Source organism: Podarcis muralis, chromosome 5, assembly GCF_964188315.1.
Source record: "Podarcis muralis chromosome 5, rPodMur119.hap1.1, whole genome shotgun sequence".
Taxonomy (NCBI): Eukaryota; Metazoa; Chordata; class Lepidosauria; order Squamata; family Lacertidae; genus Podarcis; species Podarcis muralis.
In genome coordinates, this window is record NC_135659.1 from 20947471 (window position 1) to 20973942 (window position 26472).

At 40.0% G+C, this 26472-nt stretch overlaps 1 protein-coding gene across 4 annotated transcripts in view; it reads right to left on the reverse strand.

Annotated features, from left to right (window-relative positions):
- Positions 1–26472, reverse strand: part of DENND1B (DENN domain containing 1B) — a 180010-nt gene that overhangs the window by 35250 nt on the left and 118288 nt on the right. For all 4 annotated transcript variants that reach the window (XM_077928357.1, XM_028732552.2, XM_077928358.1 and 1 more), the window contains 5 exons: positions 22737–22782; positions 20218–20319; positions 12501–12626; positions 6081–6182; positions 141–231 (listed from right to left, as the gene is read on the reverse strand). In XM_077928357.1, coding sequence (XP_077784483.1) covers positions 141–231; positions 6081–6182; positions 12501–12626; positions 20218–20319; positions 22737–22782 — 467 coding nt within the window. The remainder of the gene's footprint in view (positions 1–140; positions 232–6080; positions 6183–12500; positions 12627–20217; positions 20320–22736; positions 22783–26472) is intronic.

Below are 26472 nucleotides of genomic sequence, written 5' to 3' on the forward strand. Positions count from 1 at the left end.
TATGTATTTCTGTGTTTTTACATTGTAAACCGCCTTGTGGTTCTTGGATGAAGGGTGGTATAGAAATTTTAACAACAACAACGATAATTTCAACGCAACAAGAATGAAAAGACCCAAACAGTATGGACAAAAATCTATACCTCCACCAAAGCCACCCGAAGAGATTTCTTCTTCAAACACATCAGAAAACCCTTTTCCTGCGTTTAGCTTTGCAAGTCGACCTTCAATGAACTGCAAAAAGAAAAAAGTGGATGAAAGCAATTACGTCTTTGTTGAAGGTTCACGTTTCAAATCTTCTGTTTAATTCTTATTTGTTCACAGCCTTACAGAAAGCGCCAGAGTTACAGAAGGAGCCCCATTATTGCCAGCTAATTCTCTGATGATGCTCCTGAGAGGATTCCACAGGCTGCCAATCTGCTAATGGGCCATATCTAAGGTGCTAGCAATTATATAAAAAAGTTCAAAGCAACCTGGACCCTAAATGTTTGAATTAGCATCTCCGCCCATATGAATCTACCCATGTGTTAAGATTGGCTGCTGAAATCGTCTTGGCTGTCCTGCATCCAAGGAGCACTGCCTGATCCCTGCTTGATCACTGGCACCTTTGGGAGAGTCACTGCTAGTGTCCCTTCATGGCTCAGATGTGTGGCATGCATCCATAAGAAGCCATGCATTCAGTATCAAGGGCCCAGTTTTGTGAAACTCCCTACCAGGTGAGGTCAGACAGGCCCCCTTCCTGCTGAACGCCTGGTGCTTTTGTTCCAGGCTGCCTTTTAATTGAAATCTGATTTTATCACATCGGTCCTGAAAGACCTACATTGGCTCCCAGTACGTTTCCGAGGACAATTTGAAGTGTTGGTGCTGAGCTTTAAAGCCCTAAAAGGACTCGGCCCTGTATACCTGAAGGAGCATCTCCACTCCCATCGTTCAGACTGGACACTGAGATCCAGCACCGAGGGCCTTCTGGCTGTTCCCACACTGCGAGAAGTGAATCCATAGGGAACCAGGCAGAGGGCCTTCTTGGTAGTGGCACCCACCCTGTGGAACACCCTCCCATCAGATGTCAAGGAGATATAACCTTTAGAAGACATCTGAAGGCTGCCCTTTATAGGGAAGCTTTTTAAGGTTTAATGTTTTAATATGTTTTTATATATGTTGGAAGCCGCCCAGAGTGGCTGGGGCAATCCAGTCAGATGGGTGGGGTACAAATAATAAAATTGTTGTTGTTGTTTTAACTCGTTTTTAGTTTTATTGTACTGGTTTTCTTGTACACAGCCTAGAGATAACTTTGATTAAGCAGCAAACAAATTGTTGACATCAATGAAATAATGATGAATCTGCTTTGCAACAACCAGAGAATGAACTTACTCTCTTGTGGCACCCAATTATGGAACACCTTCCCACTTGATGCATGGTTGGTGCCAGTGCTGATGTTTGATGAATGTAGTTGAGAAGCCAAACAAATTGAGTGTGGCTTAACATGTTAACAAAGTAGCAGCAGGAGGAGGGCATGGAGATATTGAGTGACATTATTATTATTATTATTATTATTATTATTATTATTATTATTATTAATCATCATCATCATTATTAGTATACTGCCCTTCATCTGAAGATCTCAGGGCAGTTCTTAAAGGAACAAATGCAAAATAATAATATAAAATACATAATAAAACAAAAACAAACGAGTAACACCCCCTCTCAGAAGACTTGGACTCTCATCTCCCTGTGAAGAAATGTGAGAGTTCCACACACACACATCTGGAATTTACAGATTTGGGAGACATTTCCATGTGTTACACAAGAGAGCAGTGAGAGTAATATGCACATATTCTACAGGGCCTAATTTGCAAATTTTGATTCTTTCCCAGGGTACCTCCATAGTCATTAAATAATGCTATGAATTGTACCGTATTGTACCTGAGCATTTATATTTCATATTGTTTCATGAAGCAAAGTTCATGATTTACTCAACTGAGGAACAGAACTATGCTCCAGTCAGTTTTACAGGATGACTCAAGGAAGAGTCCATTCATTTCCTTAGTATTATTATAGGCCCAAGCCAAAGAGCTGAACCTTCCATAGCAATTTCTCTTCATTAATTTCTTCATATTCAGTTGTATATATACCCACACATGGTCCAAATTTAATTATAGCCACAAAGACTTTGTGACTTACCTTTGTAAAGTTTATTATTTAGGTACATACATTGGCACATTTTACACCATAGTTTGAAGGACTGGGAACATGCCAGAGGTTTATACCGACCTTTCCTTCACATGTATTCTCCCTTCTCTTTCTTGGTTTGCCTAACTATTTTTTTCCCCAGTGCTAAAATCAGACAAACTATGGTTAATGCTAACCATGCTAACCCACTTGTTTTCAAATCACGCTTTGGAGACAGTTGCCATTTAAGCCCATTTGGACCTCATGGCTCTATCTGATTAGAACAAACTAGGAAACAGAATAAGAAATCAGCATGTGAGACTAAGACATGCCCGTAATTCACCAAACCATGGAAAATGCTAATCTGAGCCATAGAGAAATTTAGAGTCTGCCTATACACAGACGCATGGTGTGAAGTAACACCAAATTAAGAACACAAGAACAAGAATTGTTCACAATGGTAAACAGCTTAATAAAAGAAACTACAATGTTTCGTTAAAAGCTTTAATTTGCCTTAAAGGATTAATAAAAACAAAGAGTCTCCCCCCACTCTTCAAAAGCACTGACATTTTTAGAATGCTTTCAAGCAGTAATCTATTTTGGTCAGGGTTAGGTGGTAGCCCAAGTATGAGATAAACGGAGAAAGCATTTGACTGATTGCGCATTTTTCAACATGAATTACTACCGAATTGCTGTTAACCGAAACAGTACACAGGAGCCAATAGAAATTAATTATTTGGCTGACTGTCATACACTATCACAGATTATCCAAACAGACCCGTCAGTGACAATCTGATGCTTGTCAATGGATAGACTGATGACATGAAACAAACTGTTCCACGAGTACATTTTTTTAAAAAAGAAGATAAACGCAGACACAGCAGTAGCAAAGTACACACTATCACTGGTGATTATTTCCTCTTCTCCTCAGCTAACTTTTTTTACCCACCCCACTTAAACTGGCTTTATCCCAAATGGGTTTGGTTCATGGTCAGACCACAGTATGGGACCGCTGGATTGTTTCACAGCAAGAATGAGATAAAGGACCTTTAGCTACCAGGGTGCAGAAAACATCCCTTGAACCACAAGACATTATCTATTCAGGGAAAAGCTAAGAATTCATCCCTCGCTATAAAACCAGCACATGATTTATGGATAGTCTAATCATTAGGTAAAGTTACACAGACACAAACTGAGCTGCTAAGCTTTAGGATTTGGGGGGGGGGGTGGCAGTGGGGAGCTGAAACCTTGCATAGGAGACCATTTTAATACAAATGGGAATTGCACTGAAATGAACAGTGGTTCCACAGAGCAGAATTAGGTGGACTAGATTTTATTTCACCTACAAAATTAACAGTATACTATAAAACAGTGATGGACAACTAGTGATCGAGCTGGATGCGGCTCCCAAAGCAATTTTGGGTGATACCCAATGTTAGTCATGCTCTGTCCATTTATTTCAATGGGTTGCTTTGAGTACGACTAGCACTGGATCTCACCCTTCATTTAGTTTAGGAACAAAAGTCTCACACTGTCATGATTTAATGTTGTGCACACACAATCCTAAAGACTGGTGCAACTGGGAACTATGCTCCATTAGCCATGACATTTTTCTGCTAGGTAGGTATCAACTTTATTATGGAGCTGACCACCTCTGGCCCTGAAGAATGTAGTGGCCTCTAAGATTAAATAAGTGGTCATTGAACCAAGAGCTCATTTGCACAAAAATTTCAGAAGGGCTGGAAATGCTGAATGCACTTCTGAATTCTGCAGTAAGTACATGCAAAGAAGTGCAAAAAATAATGTTCTGTTTCTTACAGTATTTACCATCATGGAAAGAGATCTCCCAGTTATCTATTTGCCAAATTACATGCAAGCCTGACTTCCCGATTCCAAATTACATCAAGATGCTGTCCTTTTTCTCCCCCTAAGGGACCTTTTTTGTGCTAAGATTTAGGATTATGAAGACAAGCTTTGATCTTTCCTTCTTGACCTTTGATTCTTACTTATGATTCCTTTCGTAACAGCTAGCTGCCATCAGCTGTAGCAGCCACGGTTTTCCAAAGCAGCTGTAAGCGACAGTGCAGGAGTTAACACCAAATATGAGATATACTCAAGGCTGGAGCAATTGTGGGTTCATTCGTTCAAGTGTGCTGGTACCAGCAGTCCCATACCAATCATCGTCAGATTGAAATCATCCCATCTGTGGCCTCTTATTTGCACAACCAAATAATATTGGTGCAGTAAGCATCGCAAATGTTGCTTAGTAATGTGTATGTGGAAATCTTGAGCATTAGCAGTGATATACCATCAACGTTGTTATAACATAGCTTTGCTCTGTAGTCACATAAGATACCCTTCTCGTTCTCTCCCAGCTGCATATCTTCCCTGTTGATTTCCATTTCTAAGTAGGTGGGTTTTGAAGAGGATTAGAAGGCAGTGAATGGGAAGCACACCAGTAGTTGCCCCTTTGCGGAGCCACCAATCTAGTCCAAAGTCTTCTATGACCTATTTGTTTTATCGGTGCTATATAACACTGTGTATTCACAGCCCTTATAATCTAGCCTATAAATTTATTATGATTCAACTTTCCCCAAACAGCCAGAGTTAACACATGGAGGTGTCTCCCAAAACTACCGTAATAAAACTGCTTTCTCCTATCTACATATTATTCCACTATAGGCCTTCGGACTGTTTAAAAGATTTATTTCCTGTTGCAAAGGAAGAATGCTTTGCATTGGATAGAGCAAAGTTTTAAATTGAGCCTTCTTATAACTCAAATAACCTTGAAAGAACTCTTGGATAAGAGGCAGCTGGGTGAAGGATAAGGAGGAAGGATGATATCCAAAATAAACTGAAGAAGAGGCAATACATTGGCTATAAAAATGAAATAGTTTTATAACATCTTCCTTTGCCTCTTGGAAGATAATATTATTTCTGTTCTACCCAATTAAAAGCTGCACATATTTCACTTATATTGTCGTAAATCTCTACCTCAGCCATTAAATCTCAGACACAAACTTACCATTTTTTTATAGTGAAAGTTGGCTACCACCCTCTGAATTTCACTTATCTATCATGGTAGTATATCTTCAAAGAGAGCTAGCAGATTAGTAAAACACGGCCTCCCCACCTAAGATTCCTGATGCTTTAATCAGAGATGGCGTTTTCTGCTTTGACCTGTAGCTTGTGCCGCAGTGTTTATCCAGCACTATAAAAATAACCTTTTTGGACTGACCCCTTGGCCATATTTATATTATATTGTCCTCTCCCCATCCAAGCAGTGGATATCTTCATGGCAGCCATTTAAAGATCAGTTTCTTCCAACAAGGGAGGAACAAGTCTTATGACACCTTTCTTAATACTTAATTAGACATTTACAGGCTCAAAAGAAATGGATAGAAAATGGCAGCCAGCACTGGCAAGGATATGTCCAGGGCAGAATTGAAGCACCTTCCTAAGTCCATCAAGTTAAAAGTATTTCTAGACTGCTTCCATTAAGCCCCCACCTCTGAACATCTAGCTTCAAACCTAGAATTTAGGATTCAGTAGGGAACAACTGAATTTGTTGTAGCAGTGTGGAATAGATCAGAGGCATCTGCTTATAACCTAACCAGAGTTCCTTATTATGTCAGAACGCAGGAAACTCTGATTAGTTTAAAACACGATTTGCAAACGAATCAGGGCCAGAAGCTACAGTTTGATCCTGGCTTGTTTGAACAAAGCATAGTTTCGGAACTGTAGGAGATTGACTTGACCTCTTGAATTCTCCTTGCATAATCTCCGGAGTTGCTGATAGAAATGGTCAATAGATATTAAATGCGGGAAACATATTGCACAGATTGCATCTATTCTTCAGTTTTCGTACATGTACAATAGAGGAGAACTAAACTGAGAATCCACTCGCTCTGTACCTGTTTAAAAAGTTGAAGGTTCACTGCAGTTTCCAAAAACTGCTTAAAAGTGCTGGAACGATGCTTGACAAAACTTTCTTCGCAGAAACTGACAGGCTCACCCTAAATTACAAGAAAGGAAATTAGTAAGATATTTATTTGGGAACAGTCAGTGCAGTTCTATGCGACACACACACACACACACACACACACACACACACCCCTCACTAATTTTCAGCACTGAAGAATTACATATCCTTCAAGCCATGTGGGCATTTGATGACTCCCAAACAAATGCAGAAGACAAAAATAACAAAAACCTGAAGTTCACATGTAACAAATCTTAATTTACGTTTTACACAGAGAACAAGATTTGAGACCATTCATACCTATGCAAGACTACAAGGTTTTAACTTCATGAAAAACTGAAACTTCCGAAAGGAACTTGGCATGGCCGCTAAGTCATTGCAATTCTTATCATAATCTTATTACGCATATAACAGTAAAAAAAATCTAATAATTTTTATGCCCCCTTTACCACACATATGCCCCCTTTACTACACAACTGAAACAATATTTATTTTCCCCCGTGCAACTTTTTCTTAACCCCTTTCTTCTGAAAGGCAAGCAGTTTGTTAAAAGCAATATCTATGTATTTTTTTGGCCTGTGGGGAAAATCTTTGAAATGTGGTAAAGAGATATATAAGAGCAGAATGAACGAGACCTCCATGGTTATAAGATTTGCCAAGTATGACTTTGAAACCTTTACTTTCCTGTAATTCTATAATGAACTACAGTGAGCTCCATTTCCCCAATCAAATCCTTCAGTCCTGCAGATTCATTGTGGATTTCCCATAAGGCTCCAGTGGCTGCTTAGTTCTCTACTGGGTGCACCTGCATTTATCTGAGTCTGTTTATCCAAAAGATCTGTATAGGCTCCGAGATATTTACATGAACCATATTCCATTGAATTCTTGCTGCACAATCCAGTCAAAATTGTGTGCATTTTAGCCGCATTGACTTAAATCAGAGATAAAAGCTTATGCCCACATTTCCCTCTGAAATCAGTGGGACTACGCTTACACTTGGATCTTCCTGAAAAGATTCTGTGAGAGTTGTGGGAGTCTCAAAAGAGGTCTGTCATGAGCCACTAAGTGCTTATGCTAGAGAGGGGAAATTCTATTCCCCCCCCCCCCCAAGATGATCTTTATTGAATTTTTAGTTACATACTGTACATACACATACATAATATTTCACATTTGTTCTTGCTCTCCCGAGCTGACTTCCCTCCTTCCTTCTTCTGGCTTTTTTGTGTCCTCTTTGACTTTTTGCATTGTCTTTGTCCATTTTCATTTTTTCCATTAAATGTCCGTAAACAAATAAATCTTTCTATATATACAAATTCTTGCTGTCTGTCTATATTCATTTACAAATATTATTCAATAATAGTCCTAATATATATTTTTAATTCATTTTGATATTATTATCCAGTAAAATTCTTGTCTTTTCCCGTTATGAGATATTATTTTAATTCTACTGGTTTCCCTATTTCGCATCATCTTCTCTATATATAACATAAATTTTCCCCATTCTTTTTGATATGTTTCATCCCCCTGATGTCGAATTTTTGCTGTTCATTTGGCTATTTCTGCGTACTCCATAACCTTGTACTGCCATTCTTTCCACATGTACATGGAAGTGTTTTGTGCACTGAGCTCTTTGAATTGTAGCCACTTTCTTTTTTATCCGTTTGCCAATGATTCAGATCTCTTCCTGAGATTTCGTGGACGTTATTGTTACTCCAAGAGGCTTCAGAAACAAAAATTAGCAACTGTTGCTAATGCAATTCCCTAGAGTTTTTCTAATGCAATAAATTTCTGCCATTGACTTGTTTGTTCCTTGTGATGCTTCGGTCTAGAACGTAGCCTTTGGAGGAATGCTGTGCTGATACATAGCGGACGCATGCTCTAATGGTCCTTTTAGTATTGATTTACAACATACTTTCAAAGTAGTTCGATCAAAGCCTAGTAGGGATTCTATACTGAAGAGGAGACTGCTAATACTTGGACCCCAAAAAAATCTATGCCAAACAAGATATCTGTCCTCTTTAACAACAGTTATTGTAGAATTCCATCTCTCCCCAACTCATCTTCATGGACTGGTGGGCACAGCAGGACTGATTCCATTTAAGCTGCATTCACATTTTAAGCAAGCGCCTTAATATCATTGTAAATAACTCTGATGCATTGACTTAAACAGAATAATCATCTTGAGCACAAGAGCTTAACCTACCCAATTTCATTAGAAGGAAAGGGAAATCTGGCCTAGCAGAGAAGATATTCTTGTTTCTAAATATGCTAAGCAATATGAACCAGAATTCTTTCCATGCAAAACAAGGCACTTGCTCAGTTTGTAATACATGATTGCTGTCTTTTTGCCTGAGATATTACAAACTGATTTAGATGTTTCTGTTGTTTAACTAATAGAGTCGCTTATTTGTCACTCTTTAACCATGGTTCACATAGGGACGCGGGTGGCGCTGTGGGTTAAAACACAGAGCCTAGGACTTGCCGATCAGAAGGTCAGCAGTTCGAATCCCCGCAACGGGGTGAGCTCCCGTTGCTCTGTCCCTGCTCCTGCCAACCTAGCAGTTTAAAAGCACGTCAAAGTGCAAGTAGATAAATAGGTACCGCTCTGGCGGGAAGGTAAACGGCGTTTCCGTGCGCTGCTCTGGTTCACCAGAAGCGACTTAGTCATGCTGGCCACATGACCCGGAAGCTGTACTCCGGCTCCCTCGGCCAATAAAGCAAGATGAGCGCCGCAACCCCAGAGTCGGTCACGACTGGACTTAATGGTCAGGGGTCCCTTTACCTTTAACCATGGTTCAGACAGGATGGATTTAGAAACCTAGGAGTAACGTGGTAGCTATGGAAAAGCACAGGGGTAGAGAAAATGCTTTGCGCACAAAAAAGACCGGGTTCAATAATCAGCATCTTCAGGTTTCAGGGCTGGGAAAAACCTCTGACTAAGGTTCCTGAGTCACGAACCAGATTCAGCCACTCTTGGAGGAAACTATATATTTTCTAGATCCACTTCAATCGGGGTTTAGGCTTGGCTTTGGCACAGAAACTGCTTTAGTTTCCCTATACGCAAAAACATTCTTCTTGTCCCAGGCCTTCGGCCATTTATGGCCTTTTAAACTGTGAGGGACCAGGTATTGTTTTTGTTTTGCATTTTTGTGTTTTTTATATTGTAAACTGCCCTGCGACCCTCAGATAAAGCACAGTCCAGAAATTTAACAAACAAATAAAAAACAAATTAGACCCTGGTGAGTGTCTGTCTATCAGAGTAGACAGCAGACAAAGAAGGCACACTCCCCAAAATTCCTGGGAAATTCCTAGCTGAGGGACTGAGACTAGGGAGCAGAAGAGGAAGGGGTCGGTGCCAGTAAGGACTTGGACTAGGTGGAAAATGTGTCGAGTTATTTCCTGATTTTTCCCCCCTCCCTTTTAATAGCCAGGCTCATTTCAAAACCATGCTGGATACAAACAGAGAGGCACCGGGAGTCAAATTATTTTAAACTGCACGCCTCCCCTGGAAAGAGCTGTTGCTACTGCTTTCCTGAAGCAGTGCTTCTTAGGCTGATCTAGAGGCAAAGAAAAACAGAGTGAAGTTGTGACCCGTGTGATGGGAAAGCTGTCCATTGTGCTTCTTCCACTAGTAGGTCGCAAACTACTTTTTCTGCTTTTTCTTTCACTCCTACTCTGAAGGGAGAAGGAAAAGTTAGATTGGGTAGTAGGGGAAGCTGAGGGTAGAGTCCTGTAGGATAGGGGGGGAGGGTTTTAGAATCAGAGCTCTTTTCTGAACTCTATGTAAAAGATAAGAATAGGAGAGTATGTCATCCTTCCCATTCTTAATTTTCTTTTCTCTGTTTCTCTGTTATAGCAGGCTATGCCAAAAACGATTAAGTCAATGAAAATCTTGCTGTCTAGGTCAAAAGAAGTGGACAAGAGACCACGGCAGAAGTTTGACCACATTTATTATGAACAAAGCTTATTCAGAAAAGGAGAACAGAAAAACTTCTTGATAATTTGTGAAATGGCTCGGGAGAGCGGGAGGGGACATTATGCATGATAAATGTGTACGTCTTCATGATAAAGCATGAAGGGGGGGGGGGAAATACCTGAAAGAAATCACCACTCTTAAAAACATGCATCGTTAAAAGATTGTAAGGAACATAAACAGCTAACCTGATTTATATTGCACTTTTAAAAAGCTGGCATTGTTTCAGAAAGCTAGCTAAGAAAAAGATAACTCTGTGAAAAAAGATAGTGGCACCTCTGCAAGAATAAAGGCAACCACACAGAGAGAGGCGGGGGGGTATGTTAACATTTTAAACAGAAATGTACCCCCATAACTTTGTTTAAACACTAAGGCTTACTGATTACTGATTTGAAAAATTAGAGAAAGGCTTGAGGTCTGTTTGTCTCTTATTCTTAACTATTAAACATCCTGCAGCATCCTCTCATGCTGATTAATGCAAGCAGAGAACAGTGCAAGAAGAGGCAACTTAAATATTTGGGATAGCAGTACTAAGATTTGCCCTAAGCAGGTCTTAGAAGCCTTTAGACTCAAACTAGAGGAACGACATTACTGGGGGTGTAGGCAGATTATATAGCAGTCTGCTGCAATTTTAGTTAGAAATTTATTCTTCAATTTGTATATACACAATTAATATACTATAAAACTCAACCAGATCTATAGTGGGGAGGGGGAGAAAAAACTTCAAGAGTACTTCATGAACCAAAATGTTGGCACATACTAGAAAATGGAAATGGCATGTTCAGTAAAGTGCTGAAATATTTATACATAGAAAATGAATTTATACTTTCACTTCAAAATCACAACGAGTTCTGCAGTACTGGTATAGAACAAAATCCAAAGCTTTCAAGGTATCGGAATTACTATTTACTACTGGAAAAAATATTTGAGAACAAAAATCTTTTTTCAATTGTTCTGTTAATGCCACATTTTACTGCACATCCGCTATTGATCTCGGTGCAAAGATGATTATGTCCCTTGAACTACTTTCATAGTTTTGGACATTTATCCTATTTTTGTCTAAATATAGCTGAACTAGATATCATTTAGCTGGACCCTTCTAAATCTACTCCTCCTAACAAGGTTAGGAAGAAGAGCAGAGCTAATGTTTTGGATACTTCAGGTGCCAAGTTTAATCTTTAGTTCAGAGAAACTCGGATAGCAAGGCTGGGAAAGACCTTTGCTTGGAGCCTTGGAAAATCACAGTAAGTTTGAGTACGATAGTACTGGGTCAGTACTATTTTTTACCCCACGTTCTTCACAGTTACCAATTTTAGAACTACAATAACTTATTTCCTCTGTGCATCAGTTGCTCCCGTGCAAAAACAGAAGCAGTGCTTCTGGCCAATGATGAGGTGCTAGAAAGAATATTTAAAATTATGAAATAGTTAGAAAGCATTAGGTTTTTTTAAAAATGGACAAGCTGTTGGCTGGAAAGCAACATTCTAAGTAAAGAACTTCAGGGCTGTAGAAATATTAGCTTTAGAACAGAGGGGGCTAACCTATGGCTGGCCAGATACTGCTGGACCACAACTCCCACCATCCCCAACTTTTGTCCATGCTCGCTGGGGTTGATAGAAGCTGGAGTCTGACCACATCTGGAGGGCCACTTTTGGCCACCTGCTCTAGGAGAACCTAACCTCAGATATTAACCTAACCTACAAATGTACAGCTTTTCAGCAAGATACTAGGATGCAAAGGAGTTGATTCACAGCACTCGATGCCACAGCATTCAGCATAGCAGCCAACTCCTAGGGTCTTTGGCCCCCCAATAAAATAGTTGAGGGGGCTAGCTCCTCCCCCAAGTTGATGGGAATTGCTATTCCAATGGGGAGCGTGAACTGTGTCATGTGATTGATTGGGGGCGGGGGGCTTACCTGCTCCCCGCCCCCAATATTTTATTCAAGTTGGCACCCCTGGCATTCAGCAACTTGGGGGAAACTGAGCCTCGGCCACTTCTGGCTGTTTGCAAATCAAAACTTAATTTGCAAACTGGGAGGCAGTATCTGGAAAGTGTGCCCACAGCCCAAAACAACTGCCACTCGCACCCAGACATTTTCCATATACCAACCACACTGGGTCTCTAAAGTGACACATAAATGCTGGGGTATTTGTTGGGTGTTTTGGCCCATGAGCTCACAAAGGCTTTTACCGACAGCTGCTGTAGTCTGCGTTCACTGGACTTTGCCTTTCCACAACCAACCTTTGGACTTGTTTACCTGGAGGGGTGTGTTTTTTTCTAACTCTGGTGAGATGTTTAGCATTCCTCCTCACAGACATTAAGAACATTTGCACTCTTAAGAGTCAATGGGAAATGGATACTTGAACTGCATCGCTTACTGGTTTGTATCTTAGAGCATCTCTGTAGGATCCAAATAACGCTGCTTGTGCCCTCAGGAAGGCCCTGGCTACTCCATCACCGGTAGCTGTGGACTGCTTCTTCAGTTTATTTTTCAAGGCCGAGACCTGCGTGACAGAGAGGAGCAGTTAAATTAACACCTCAGAAATTGGTACAGGGAGACACGAACCCAATCAGCAGGCAAACCATGGTGTCTGCAGGTCAGCCAAAAAGTCATCCTCTTCCTTGATAGCTTATCTTTTTAACTGCAAAGAACACCTGCTGGTCTGTTAATTGAAATGAAAGCAGGGGGGGGGGGGATAGTAAAGGGCTAATGCAAATTGGTTTATGCTCTCTTTTTTTCTCCAAGGCCTCTTGACATAAATAAGCTTTAATTATTTTACAGTAAATGGCTTGTGAGCCTCTCCTACTGCAGATTTCTTGCCACCATCATAACATGTGCCTACTTGTCTAAGGCGGCACCGACCGGGTTTCTTTCATTTGTCTGTGTTACAAAGGTTTTTCTGGGAGGCTCAGTTGAAGCTCAGCTTGTCACTTAGGGCAGCCCTATATAGTCCCAGGGCTCTTACTGATGGCTATAGGAGACAAACTCACAAGCGCACAAGGTCTTTACCTTTCCAGAACAGACTTCACGAAAGTCTCACTGTGATACTGAACGGGCCCTGCTAACTAGTTGGTGGTGGTGTGGTCATTATATCTTTAAAAAATAATAATTGTTGCATCATAAGGTGATTGCAGAAGCCAGGGAGGGACAAGCATGTTTGCAGTAACTCACAATTAAACATTTAACTGTGGTTTAATGTGATAGGCAAATCAGGCCCCTGTGTGCAGCATATGCAAAATTTTGGGGTTACAGCATTTATGCATATATGAAGATGGCAATGTAGATGTCGTACTTTGAAGGGAAAAAACCGCCTGCACAAATGAATATCCTTTTGTTTCTTCTTCATGCAAGCAGTCACGGCTATTCTTGTCAGTGATGACTGTAATTGAAGCATCAATCTAATTAACAACTAAACTCTGAATAATGCTAATGAGAGCTGAACACGGCATCAGAGAAAAGACCAGCTCTACAGGTGATAAACCTTCACAGTAGTGACATTTTCCAGTGTAAAGTCATGGTTACTGTGATCTGATCAAAGAAACAGACCCCCATTGGGTCCAATTATAACTATAGTTTTGTGGGGGGAAATATTGAGTTACGATGTTCATAATCTATGCAGAAAGGCCTTTACAGTATAGGTCTTTTCCCTATAGCTGTGATCTTTTCAATTTATATCCAAACTCCATAGATCCAGATAAAAGTTTAGAGTCTGATTCATTTAGTCCATGGAGAGCCTACACCAATGTTCACTAAAACGTCTTTAAAAACTACAAAAAAATTACAATCTACAATTTTTAAAGTTACAGAGTTCAAGGTTGCAAAATAAATTTATGCAATTTTGTTACCTGTGAGTTAGTTTACTATTACACTGAGTTGTTTTTTTTAAATTAAAGTATATATATGTCATATACAACCTTTGAGAAAACTAGGTGCAATAACAACTGCAGTTATATTTATTTATTTATTTATTTATTTATTTACATTTATATACCACTTTTATCTTCCAAGGATCTCAATATGGTGTACATTTCTCAATCACTGCAGCGTGGGGCTGGCTTTGAAGTATGGCCAAAAATGTTTGGGTTTTTTTAATTGGACATTTTCAGTAGGTTCAAAAAAATTCTACAGAATGCAAGTGCCAGGCTAAGAGGTAATATAGGCCGTGGAACCATATAAAGGTAAAGGTAAAGGTACCCCTGCCCGTACGGGCCAGTCGTGTCCGACTCTGGGGTTGCGCGCCCATCTTGCTTAAGAGGCCGGGGGCCAGCGCTGTCCGAAGACACTTCCGGGTCACGTGGCCAGCGTGACGAAGCTGCTCTGGCGAGCCAGCGCAGCACACGGAACGCCGTTTACCTTCCCGCTAGTAAGCGGTCCCTAATGATCTACTTGCACCCGGGGGTGCTTTCGAACTGCTAGGTTGGCAGGCGCTGGGACCGAGCAACGGGAGCGCACCCCGCCGCAGGGATTCGAACCGCCGACCTGACGATCGGCAAGTCCTAGGCGCTGAGGTTTTACCCACAGCGCCACCCGTTGTTTTTTTAAAATTGGACATTTTCAGTAGGTTCAAAAAAATTCTACAGAATGCAAGCGCCAGGCTAAGAGGTAATATAGGCCGTGGAACCATATAGTCTGACGGTAATCCAAAAGGAATTGCACTAGCTACCACTTAACTTGCAGATTGAATTCTGTGTGCTGGTTTTGATTTATAAAGTCCTGAATGGTTTTGGCCTGTGGTTACCTGAAGATGCATCTCTTTGTACAGGTGCCCCCCCACTCTGTGTGAGCATCCAGGTCAGCCAGAAAGACCCTGTTGTAGGTTACAAGTCCATCTGAAACTTGGCAAGTGGTTACCAGGTCAAAGGCCACCTATTTGAAGCACTTTCCTCCCTGTGGAACTCATTCTGGAGGGAATCTTGTGTCAGGTTAGTTCACGTCAAGTTTTTAGAGAAAGATGACAAGATACGCATTTTCAGAAAAGCCGAGTAGTACCACTACGAATGATCGACTTGAATTTACTAGTGGCTGTTGTCCTCCTGCTATGGGACGCTCTTTAGTGTAAAGAATTTGTTGTACAGTGGTACCTCAGGTTGCATACGCTTCAGGTTAAAGACTCTGCTAAACCAGAAATAGAGCTTCAGGTTAAGAACTTTGCTTCAGGATGAGAACGGAAACCTTGCTCCGGCGGCGTGGCAGCAGCAGGAGACCCCATTAACTAAAGTGGTGCTTCAGGTTAAGAACAGTTTCAGGTTAAGAACGGACCTCTGGAACCAATTAAGTACTTAACCCGAGGTACCACTGTAATTATATTCTAATTGCTGTTTTTATTAAGGGACTTAAATGATAAGCAGATTGAGGAGCAAATTTCAGCTGCTACATAGAATAAATAAGGTGTTATATTAAAAGACCTTCCTGAGAATATCCTAGCTCTCCCTCTTTGAGGTAAAGAACTGTTATAGGATGCAGCTGCTAGGACATTTGTGGAGGCCAGGCATTCAAAGCATAGAACAACAATGTTGTACCGGTTGCATTGGCTTCCTAGGTTCAATTCAAAGTGCTGCTGATGACCTTTAAAGTCCTAAATAGCTTGGTATCATGTTATTTAAAGTATCTCCTATACCCATATGAACCTGCCTAGACCTTAAGTTCATAACTAGAGGCCCTGCTCACAGGCCTAGTTCCATCAGATTAGCAGGCACATGAGTTAGCCTTTTAGGTGCTAGTGTCTCACCTTTGAAAATGTCTCTGCAAAACAGATACATATGGTCCAATATTTGTACTGTTTCCGTTTGGATCTTTTATGTATGTTATGAGCATGGCTTTAAATTGCTACTGTTTTACCTTTGTGGTTGGGATTTTAATCATTTGTAAGCCACTTCAGGAGGACTTTGCCTCCGAACACAGTACATAAATACTTTAAACAAAGAAATAAAATGAATTCAGTACTACAAATTAAGGGATGATGAAGAAGAAGAGTTTGGATTTGATATCCCGCTTTATCACTACCCGAAGGAGTCTCAAATTAAGAGATGAACACTATGTTGGTACTTCAGATTAGTATATTACACACACACACACACACACACACACACACACACACACACACCATAGATATACACATAGATACAATCTCACACATTTATTAGAATCATGAATCCGGTTGTTTGATTCTCATCCCTACTGATTTCCACCACACTTCAGGACTCCAATCTAACTGGCGTACAAGAAAAACTAATGAGAATTATTAAACTACTGTATCAAAAGTAAACTTCTGTTCCTAATGAAGCCACTATCCGTTTAGGGGAGGAGGCTATATCTCTCAAGTGTGAGACAAATGCACAGTGAAATGATGTATTGCAAAAGCCAAGTATGTTTGGCAGAAGACAGGAATAGGGCTTTTTCCTCCTGAAAGAGAAACAAAGGATTCCCGAAAAGCCTTACATTGATTTATTTTTCCAATTTTGAATACCTTAGGAGTAGCGGAACTGCTACTGGCATGGTAGTATTACTAACAGTCAATAAATCTAAAATATTATGTGTGAATATTGGAATGAAGCCATTAAGAAGATTACAGCACACAACACAGCAGAGGGTCCACATGAAAAAAAGGACGGGTAATTCAGGACAACTGTGACCGCTGACCTCTGAACAGTCGAGACCACTGGTCAATCTGACAAACTAATAGAGTTCACATGCATAGAAAGTCATCTAGCCTGTAAGTATAATTTAAATGCTTTGGCGAATGATTTAAAAAGGCCCGTTAAGTCTCAGGTAATTTATTAAAGAGTTGATTAGGCACAATGCCGAACAGTAATGTTTTTCAGATTTCAACTGATAACTTTTTCTTTAGAATGAAAAACCGTCCACAGTAAGTGAGACATTTCCATATTAAACAGTACTGAGAACATATGCTGTTAAAACTACTGTAGGCTGAACAGTAGATATAAACTTTATATAACGATATAAGCTTTAGCCTTCATGTGGGGGGGGGGGGATCACAAGTCACTGAAAAGATTAAAAAGCCATTCTAATTTGAGAACATTGCTGTTTAAGGAAATCTTTTTTCAAAAAAAAAAAATAGTTTTTAGACAATGGCAGTAAAACTTCATATGTTTATCCTTCATTTTTCAGTTGCCTTCACTGCTACTTTTTTTTATCTTTTTGAATATAAAAGTTGGCAATGAGAGATTACAGATATAAAATGATGAGCCTTATGTCATATATGCAGGTATATACTTACATCTACCGTATATTAAATAATTGTGTAAATACTTATAAAATTTGGCATCAGTTTTTTTGGACTTATGGTTACTCAATAGAATGTCAACAATATTGTTGAAATTTACTGTCAACACTGATACAGGCATATGAATACTTACTCTTACTGTTGAATAATACAGTGTTGCCCTTTATCAAGTAAAAAGTCTGTAGAGGCTGCTTAGCTGCACAGTGCACATAGCCTATGCCTGTATGTGTTTTTAATTAACAAATTAGCTCCATGAGGAAGGTTTTTATGGTAGTTAGAATGAAAGGGATCAGGACAGTAAAAATATCAAATAACAAAACAAACCTTGTTTTAGCAGAGGGGGTGGAATCGAATTATGGAGTATGCATAAGGCATTTCCTTATTTTGCTATATATTTTATACAATGAAGCACCTTTGTAAAAATCCTGTTGTTTACTGAGTGAATACAAGAAAACCTAATTAATATCAGTAGCTTGTAGGCTTGCATGTAGTTGCAGACACTGATCCAAAAAGGTTGAAGTGTTTTCACTTACTATTTGCCCCCATTCAAAGAGGTACAAGAATCCAATGCACAAACCATGTGAAAAAGTGAGTCTGCTCATGTAAGAGCTCAGTGAGCTCCTGTATTTACTTGAATATAACACTCACTTTTTGGGCCAAATTGTGTTGTGAAAATTAAGGTGCACATTAGATCCGAGGGCACATTTACATTCGCCAGCAAATACTTTTTTTGGTTTCAAGGTTCTGAGAATTGTGGTGCTCATTAGATTTGATGGTGCATTCAACTTGAGTAAATATGGCATTTGAAGTACCTAGGGACCTTAAGGTACCGTATTTAATCCAGGGTATCTTGGTGAGATTATTCAAAAGCCTCAGACATCTCCCCACTGGATGTACTTGTTTTAGGAAATCTCTGTGTATATATGTTCAGTTAGAAAACAAAGGCATACAGGAATGCAGAAATTGCTATTCTCAGTTGCTATTAGTACTGTTAGTTGTAACTATGGCATGTGTAAAATGGGCCTAAGAAATGTTGTTTCCTCTCATGCCAAGCCAAGATATGGTCATTAAGGAAACTGTAAAATTCGCATGATGAAGTTGTGACTCGCCCATCATTTTGCATAAGTTTACACAATCCCTCTAGCCAGTTTTGACTAGTGAGCATAAAGAGAGCTAGGTTGTAACCTATAGACACACACGAAAAAAACCCTATGTAATGGGAAATCCCCACTGGGTGCAAAGTGCATTCTGCTGTTCACAAAAGAGAACTGAGAGTCCCCTGTGTGTTCAGAACTCTGCATGCGCTTTGAAACTACTCTAGCTTCAGGGTCTAATAAGCTAATTTCATTTCGGTGATTCAGGCGGCAAGGTCAACATATATGTATTAAGATTAAGGAATGAGTGGTTTGTTTTTGGCACAATAAAATACGATTCAAATTTATGAGAATAAGTAGACTTGTGGATAAGGTGGGTTATACATCTAAAAATAATTTGAGCACCACAATCAGTCGAGAAAACACCAATTTTTGCTTCTTTTTTCTGCCCCCACTCCCACCCAACAGCAAAGAACAAATGTATTCAGCTGAATATTTAATCTGCTTCTGGTCAATATTAATTACTTCAAAAAGTATATGATAATTTAATACAGGAACTAAATAACTTGTGGTCTCAAATTAATTTACAATGAAAATAAAAATATAAAAATGCCTTCAATGTCCTATTGCCTTGAACTGTGGCATATTTCTTAAAAAGCACATAAAACCTAGCACTCATTTTATGAATAATAGATTATTATTTCTTTCTCATTATGGAACATTTACCAACATCTAGATATGTAACAACAGCTTTTACTAAATTCTGCCTCAAAAATGCACACAGTATGATAATTTGAGCATTTTTTTCAGAACCATGATGCAGGATAGCAAGGGAAAGTAAAATGCTATTTTGGGGGGAGAGATCTTATTTAACATGAAATGTAGAATATGTTCCATTATAAGCAGCAGGAGGGGAAAATCTCTATAAGATCAAAGTCCAGGAGGAACTGGCATTTAATTTATCTTCCTTTACAGACAAAAGACAGTTTTCGTCATTTTCAAAAGGATCCAATGTCTTTTATGACAAACTGGGTTTGCAGTTTAATTTACAAATAGAATTATAAGTAAGCAGTCTTTGCTCTGCCAAAGCAAATGACAAACAGAGTAGGATTTTCAGTTCATGCAGCCCTCAGCAGGATAGAAGAGATTAAAATAAAACTGAAATAATTTAGAGAAAACAAATAAATGTTTCAGAAAGTTGAATGAGATCAAAGTGTGCATTTTCTGACCCCAACTGTACAAGCATTTCTTATTATATTGACCAGTGTCATCAGATCATTAATTAAAAGGAGATGTGCTGGCAGGTGGCAGGGAACCAGAAGCCGATAATTGGCCCCCTTCTTCTTTTTGCCTTCAAAAACTCTTCTTCTTCTTCTTCTTCTTTTGCAAGATATGCCACTAGGCAGACAGAAATGCCTACTTTGTAATATAATGATTAAAATGAGATGAAGAGACTCTTGCGTTTAAAGCAGCTACGCCTAATGAATGCAGCTAGCTTTATAATTATCTTTTTTCTCTTTCTTTTTTTTTACAATACGAAGCATGATGCTCCACTCGACGTGTCCTCAACTGTCAAAAACAGGTAAAAAAAACCACACCAAACACTCTTAAATAGGAAATATACAGCTGGTGGCATAGTGTTGTTTTTGTGGGGGAAGGGGCATTCTTTTCATTTCAGCTAGTAAAAGCAGGCAAGAACGTCAGCGATTCAAGCAGCTAAGAGGATAAAACCAACGAATGAAACCTCTCAGGCTTACCACTTCACTTGGTAGGTTGCTCAGGTCATTAAATGGAGTTTCCAAAGTGTTTGTGTCAACGTTTAGCATCACCACATCCTCCAGTGATTTACTTTTCACTCTCTGTACAAGGAAACAAAATTGGTTACAAGCATCTTAATGCATCATTTGCTTATTTTAATAAGGTAAAATGCTACTGGTAACTGGGGATTCAGCAGAGTAGGAACATAAAGAAATATGGCAATATTTTTCCTAGCCTGCTTCTTCTTGTCCTAAGGGCCAGCAGAGAATCTTTACACAACACAAAATTAATTTATGGAATTAATCACCAGAAGATATGGCAAATGTCTGCTATCTTACATGGCTTTAAAGTGGGATTAAACAAATGCATAGAGGATCAGGCTATTTATCATGGGGGTTGTATAGTTCTCTAGGATCAGATACAGTATGCTACTGAATTCTTCTTTCTGCTTTGGTGATCACTCATAGCCGAGTAAGATTGTCTTCCATGAACACGGTTTTAATAGTGAGTCCGTAAGTGACTGTGGAGGCCAATTCTGGATCCACACATCCTTAGGTTTCTGGGCGGGAGTCGATCACGGTGAGGGTTTGCCAAGCATGCCGTCCTCTTAGCACATTTCTCCCTTTCGTCCTGAGTTTGAGCGTCTTCAAAGCCCATGATACCTTTGGTAAAGGCTGTTCTCCAACTGGAGCGCTTGCAGGCCAGTGTTTCCCAGTTGTCGGTGTTTATACTACATTTTTAAAGATTTGCCTTGAGAGAGTCTTTGAACCTCTTTTGTTGACTACCAGCATTACACTTTCCATTTATAAGTTTGGGATAAGAATAGTTGCTTTGGAAGACGATAATCAGGCATCCGCACAACATGGCCAGTCCAAAAAAGTTGATTTTGAAGAATCTGCCCAGCCCCACAGGCCACTACAGTTACTAACTGAACTACAAGCAAAAAAAAGCTTCACTGCTGCCATCTTGGAGCACTTTCTTTGCCTTCTGACAAATTGGGGTAAGAGGGGGCCTATCAGAATTAGGTACATTTGGTGGGGTTATGAATCACCTGTGATGAATCTCACTCAAGTTCATGCAACTGACTGATGCTTTCAAATTCCTTAGGAAAAAGTTCTATCATATTCCAGCTAAAACAACAAAATAAGCACCAGTCCTGCCAAGGAAGCTGTATAACAGGTGTAATTCTTCAAACTTGCCAAGACATAGATTACTTCCTAAAAGATACATATATACAACATGCTATATAATATCTGAATGAAATACCAGGGGGGAAAATCACACATGTAACTTACTTGTTACCAAGCAACAAGTTGTACACACACAAACACTAGCTATCTGAAAAATCAGTATTCACTTATTAGCTGTATATTTTAAGAAGCAATATATAATCAATAACAGCATGTAGCAAGCAGCTGGTTCTCTTTCTTTTCCAGTTACCCCCCCCTTCCATATTAGAGGCCTAGATGCTGCAAAAAAGTGCAGAGTACAAAGTGACCGTTGCAGTGCTAGCAAATGCCCATGCTGAAAAGGACCACAAAAGAAGGACAAAAACAGGCTGAGGAATATTCAGGATAGGTTTGGTGGTTCACCCGAAGAAATGTACTCCTTGTTGTTGTTGTTGTTTAGTCGTTTAGTCGTGTCCGACTCTTCGTGACCCCATGGACCAGAGCACGCCAGGCACCTCTGTCCTCCACTACCTCCCGCAGTTTGGTCAAACTCATGCTGGTAACCTTGAAAACACTATCCAGCCATCTCGTCCTCTGTCTCCCCCTTCTCCTTGTGCCCTCCATCTTTCCCAGCATCAGGGTCTTCTCCAGGGAGTCTTCTCTTCTCATGAGGTGGCCAAAGTACTGGAGCCTCAGCTTCACGATCTGTCCTTCCAGTGAGCACTCAGGGCTGATTTCCTTTAGAATGGATGCGTTTGATCTTCTTGCAGTCCATGGGACTCTCAAGAGTCTTCTCCAGCACCATAATTCAAAAGCATCAATTCTTCGGCGATCAGCCTTCTTTATGGTCCAGCTCTCACTTCCATACATCACTACTGGGAAAACCATGGCTTTAACTATGTGGACCTTTGTTGGCAAGGTGACGTCTCTACTTCTCAAGATGCTGTCTAGGCCTGTCATTGCCCTTCTCCCAAGAAGCAGGCCTCTTTTAATTTCGTGACTGCTGTCACCATCTGCAGTGATCATGGAGCCCAAGAAAGTAAAATCTCTCACTGCCTCCATTTCTTCCCCTTCTATTTTCCAGGAGGTGATGGGACCAGTGGCCATGATCTTTGTTTTTTTGATGTTGAGCTTCAGACCATATTTTGCGCTCTCCTCTTTCACCCTCATTAAAAGGTTCTTTAATTCCTCCTCACTTTCTGCCATCACTTTTTCACTCTGAATACTTTTCAAGACAAAGGAGGAAGTTGTAGGAGAACAAACCATATATATATATATATATATATATATATATATATATATGCTCATGCGCCAAATGCATAGAGAAATGAAAAGGCAGCCTGACTCACCTCCATTAAACTGAAGTGAACTCCAATCAAGTATGGCATGGGTGCACTGAAATTAAAATAAAATGAAACAAAGTGAACTACAGTCAGAAAACCTAAAAGGCCAGCATCTCCATTCACTTTGCCGTATTTGCCTGCAAAGCTACTGTAAGATGGTAGTTTGCAACTTTCAATGGCGGTGTGACAGTGGATATTTAAGAATGGCAATCGGTCTAGAGATCTCATCTTCAATTGACAGGTCAGGATGCACAAATGGGTTGTGCCGGGATCCAAGGTGAGTCACAACAGGAGCATCACCACCATGAAAATATATGGTAGAAATTAAGAAATGGGTCTCTAAATGCATGTTTGGTTTAAAAGTGGGTCTTGGGTCTTAAAAGGCTGGAGATATGTGGTCCAGAGGATACTATACACAAGCTTTCATTTATGGTAGCACTCCCCTCCCACCAGGTTTCAGCCCAGCATATTTAAGTTGATTTCCTAATTACTCATTTTAAAGTAAGTTATAAAAAGTATTTATATAGAACTATTTTTTAAAAAAAAAAAATCAGAGCATCTTACAAGAATAAAACCATACAGTTAAAAATTTAAAATCAGAGTTCAACTATTACAGAAGTAGATTTTTTTAGGTTAAGCTTGCCATAGCTGCTTCATTATGTGAAGTGTCACTATAGTATAGAGTAATCCTGCCCTCTGTGTGCAGGGGCAGAGTATGAGATACTGTACCGGGTGATGACATTGCACACCTCCATTCATACCACCAGACTAGTCTTCCCCAATCTGGTGCTCTTCTGATATTTTGGAATACAATTTCCATCAGCTTTGGGCCACATTGACTAGAGCTGATGGGTTTTCTATTTCAAAAGACCTGGAGCACACAAGGTTAGAGGAAAGCTGAACTAGGCTACTCAAAGACTCCACATATTAGCCACTCACACTGAGTGCTTCATGGTGAGGAATCGAGGGAATTAACCAAGAGTGGCTTGTGTGGAGTGGCTAAAGCTGGGGTCTAGACTGACTCATTCTCCTTTGCTCCTTGCTAATTGATCAGAAAGTCATGGCATCTAACATCCAACTGGAAATTTCACTGAAAACCTCCCCACAGGGAAGGCAGGACTGTGGCCAAAGAAAATGACATAATGTGACATATGATGACACAACCATTCTCTTTGGCGATTAGACATAGCTGTCGTTATGAGTCATCTTGTCACTTCACGATCAGTTATTACAACCTATATGATAAAGCTACAGGAAATTAATTGAAGTGATATTGAATATATGCAGGAAAATTCTCTTTCACCTGTGTCACAGTGTGTATTTGAAATTATTGCATTTTAAAATAGATCAAATCCCCACGACAATGTTATGCCTTGCTGGACTGCTACAAAGAGTTTTGGTTAGACATGGTTTCTTTTCTTCAGTACTGGAAGTCTGAAGTCTCAAAATGCTGGTAGCTCTTGTTGTTTCCAGAACTGCTCTACTACATCAATTATCCCTCCTCTTGGCCACCTCCAAAGTAATCATTATGATTAGCTTTATTAACCATCCATGGGAGGTGACAGCAATATAAAATACAGTATTAAAAACAGTTTAAAACAACTTGCAATCATAACCAGAGTGGGTCCTAAAATATATATACCTTAAATGTCAAAGGCGAGGGTAAAGAGGTACATCTTTGGCATATGATGGAAGCTATACAATGAAGGAGCCAGACACACTTTTGCAGGCAGAGCCTACTTCTGTAAGCTGCCCAGAGTGGCTGGGGAAACCCAGCCGGGTGGGCAGGGCATAAATAAATAAAAAATATTTATCATCCACCCCTTCAAAACAACTGAGGGCAGAGGAACTACCAAGAAGGCCACTTATGCTAATCTTAACACCCAAAAGAGTATGTAGGGAAGAAGGCAGTCTTTCAGACACTTGAGGCCTAAATCAATTAGGGCTTTAAACCTAATTGGGCCCAGAATCAAACTGGCAGCCAGTACAGCTGTTTTAAAACAGGGATTCTGTGAGCTTTAAAGGAAACCCAGCCAGTAATCTGATCACTGCATCAGGGATGAGCTGAGTTTTCTGAGTTTTCATGGGCCAGCTCCACATGGGTGCATTGCAATAATCCTATCTGGAAGGTACCAAGGCATGGACTACTTTGGCCAAGTCATATCCACTCAAAAGGGGTCAGAACTGCTGAACCAGCAGGAGCTGGGGGGGGGGAGCTCTCTTAGTTACCAAGGCTACCTGAGCCTCAAGTGACAAGGCTGAATCAAGAATCACACCCAAGTTTTGCGCCTGATCCTTCCAGGGGTGTGCAACCCCATCTAGGACATGCTATCTCCCCACCTCCTGGACATGAGAACTCATGACACCTAACACCTCTGTCTTTTCAGGATTTACTGGCTCACATCTAGTTCATCGCCAACTCCAGACACTGGTCTAACATATCGGCCGCCTCTCTTGATTCAGATGGAGCAGTGATATAGAGATGGGTTTCACCCACTAATTTAATATAATATAATATAATATAATATAATATAATATAATATAATATAATATAATATTAAATAGCATAGGAAACAAGATGGAACCCTGCAGGAAACAACAGGACCACTCCCATGGTGCTGAACAATAGCCTCCCATAACTACTTTCTGGACATGATCCAGGAGGTACCACCAAAGTACAATGCTGCCAAGCCCCCACTTCTCTGAGACACCCAACAGTATCAAAAATCACCACAAGATCAAGGAGAAAAGGCAGAGTCATCCCCCCTCCCCATTTCCTGACAAATGTAATCAATCAGGGAAAGCAACCACAGCAATTTCAGTACCATGGCTAGACCTGAAGACGGACTATAATGAATACAAGTAATCACAGTCTCCCAAGCATGCCTGAAGATGTACTTCTTTAAGGGAACTCAGTACCACTCTGGATGCCTCCATTAGACTGTGGCATCCAACTCTGTCCAAACTGCTTTTGTGCCTGAAGCGCCTTGCAAAGTTGTCACAAGTGGCTTCCGAGCAAAACTCTCTTAAGCAGATGACAAAAGCCCATTCACCACTTGGAAAAGCTCTGCTGGATGATGACTTGAGAAGGCAATGGTGGCAGAAAAACAACCCTCCTCCCTCATTTGGGAAATATTTCGCCTGACAAAAGGGATATTTTAAAGAATGTAGTAGATTGCACTGAAACAACAAAGGCCATGGGGACCATAAAAATCTGAAGTAGAGATCAGAATACATCAAATGACTACACATACATAGATGATTGTTGCCTTTCATCTCTAGACATCTTTATGTAAAGGGGGGGAGGGAAGATTTGCTCTGGTTTATTTTGTTAAAAGGCACCCAGATCTGATCAATAGAAAGAAATAAAAGGTTGTGAGCTGATGCCTATTAAATAAGATTCATACGTTTGGATCAGGATGAGGTTGCAATTTACAAATATATTTTCATACATGACTATTTGGTGTAGCTTCTGCAATGTTTTAAAAGTTCGTTTTACTTATATTTAGAATAATAATAATAATAATAATAATAATAATAATAATAATAATAATAATAATTTATTATTTATACCCCACCCATCTGGCTTCCCCACTCTGGGCAGCTTCCAAAAGAATATTAAAATACTGTTATTTTATCATCTTCATCAAAACATAAAATTAGATGTTCTAAGCTAGAGAATTCCAGCATTTTTAAGTCCAATAACCTGCCAGCAAATGGGACAAGCATTCTGTCCAGACCA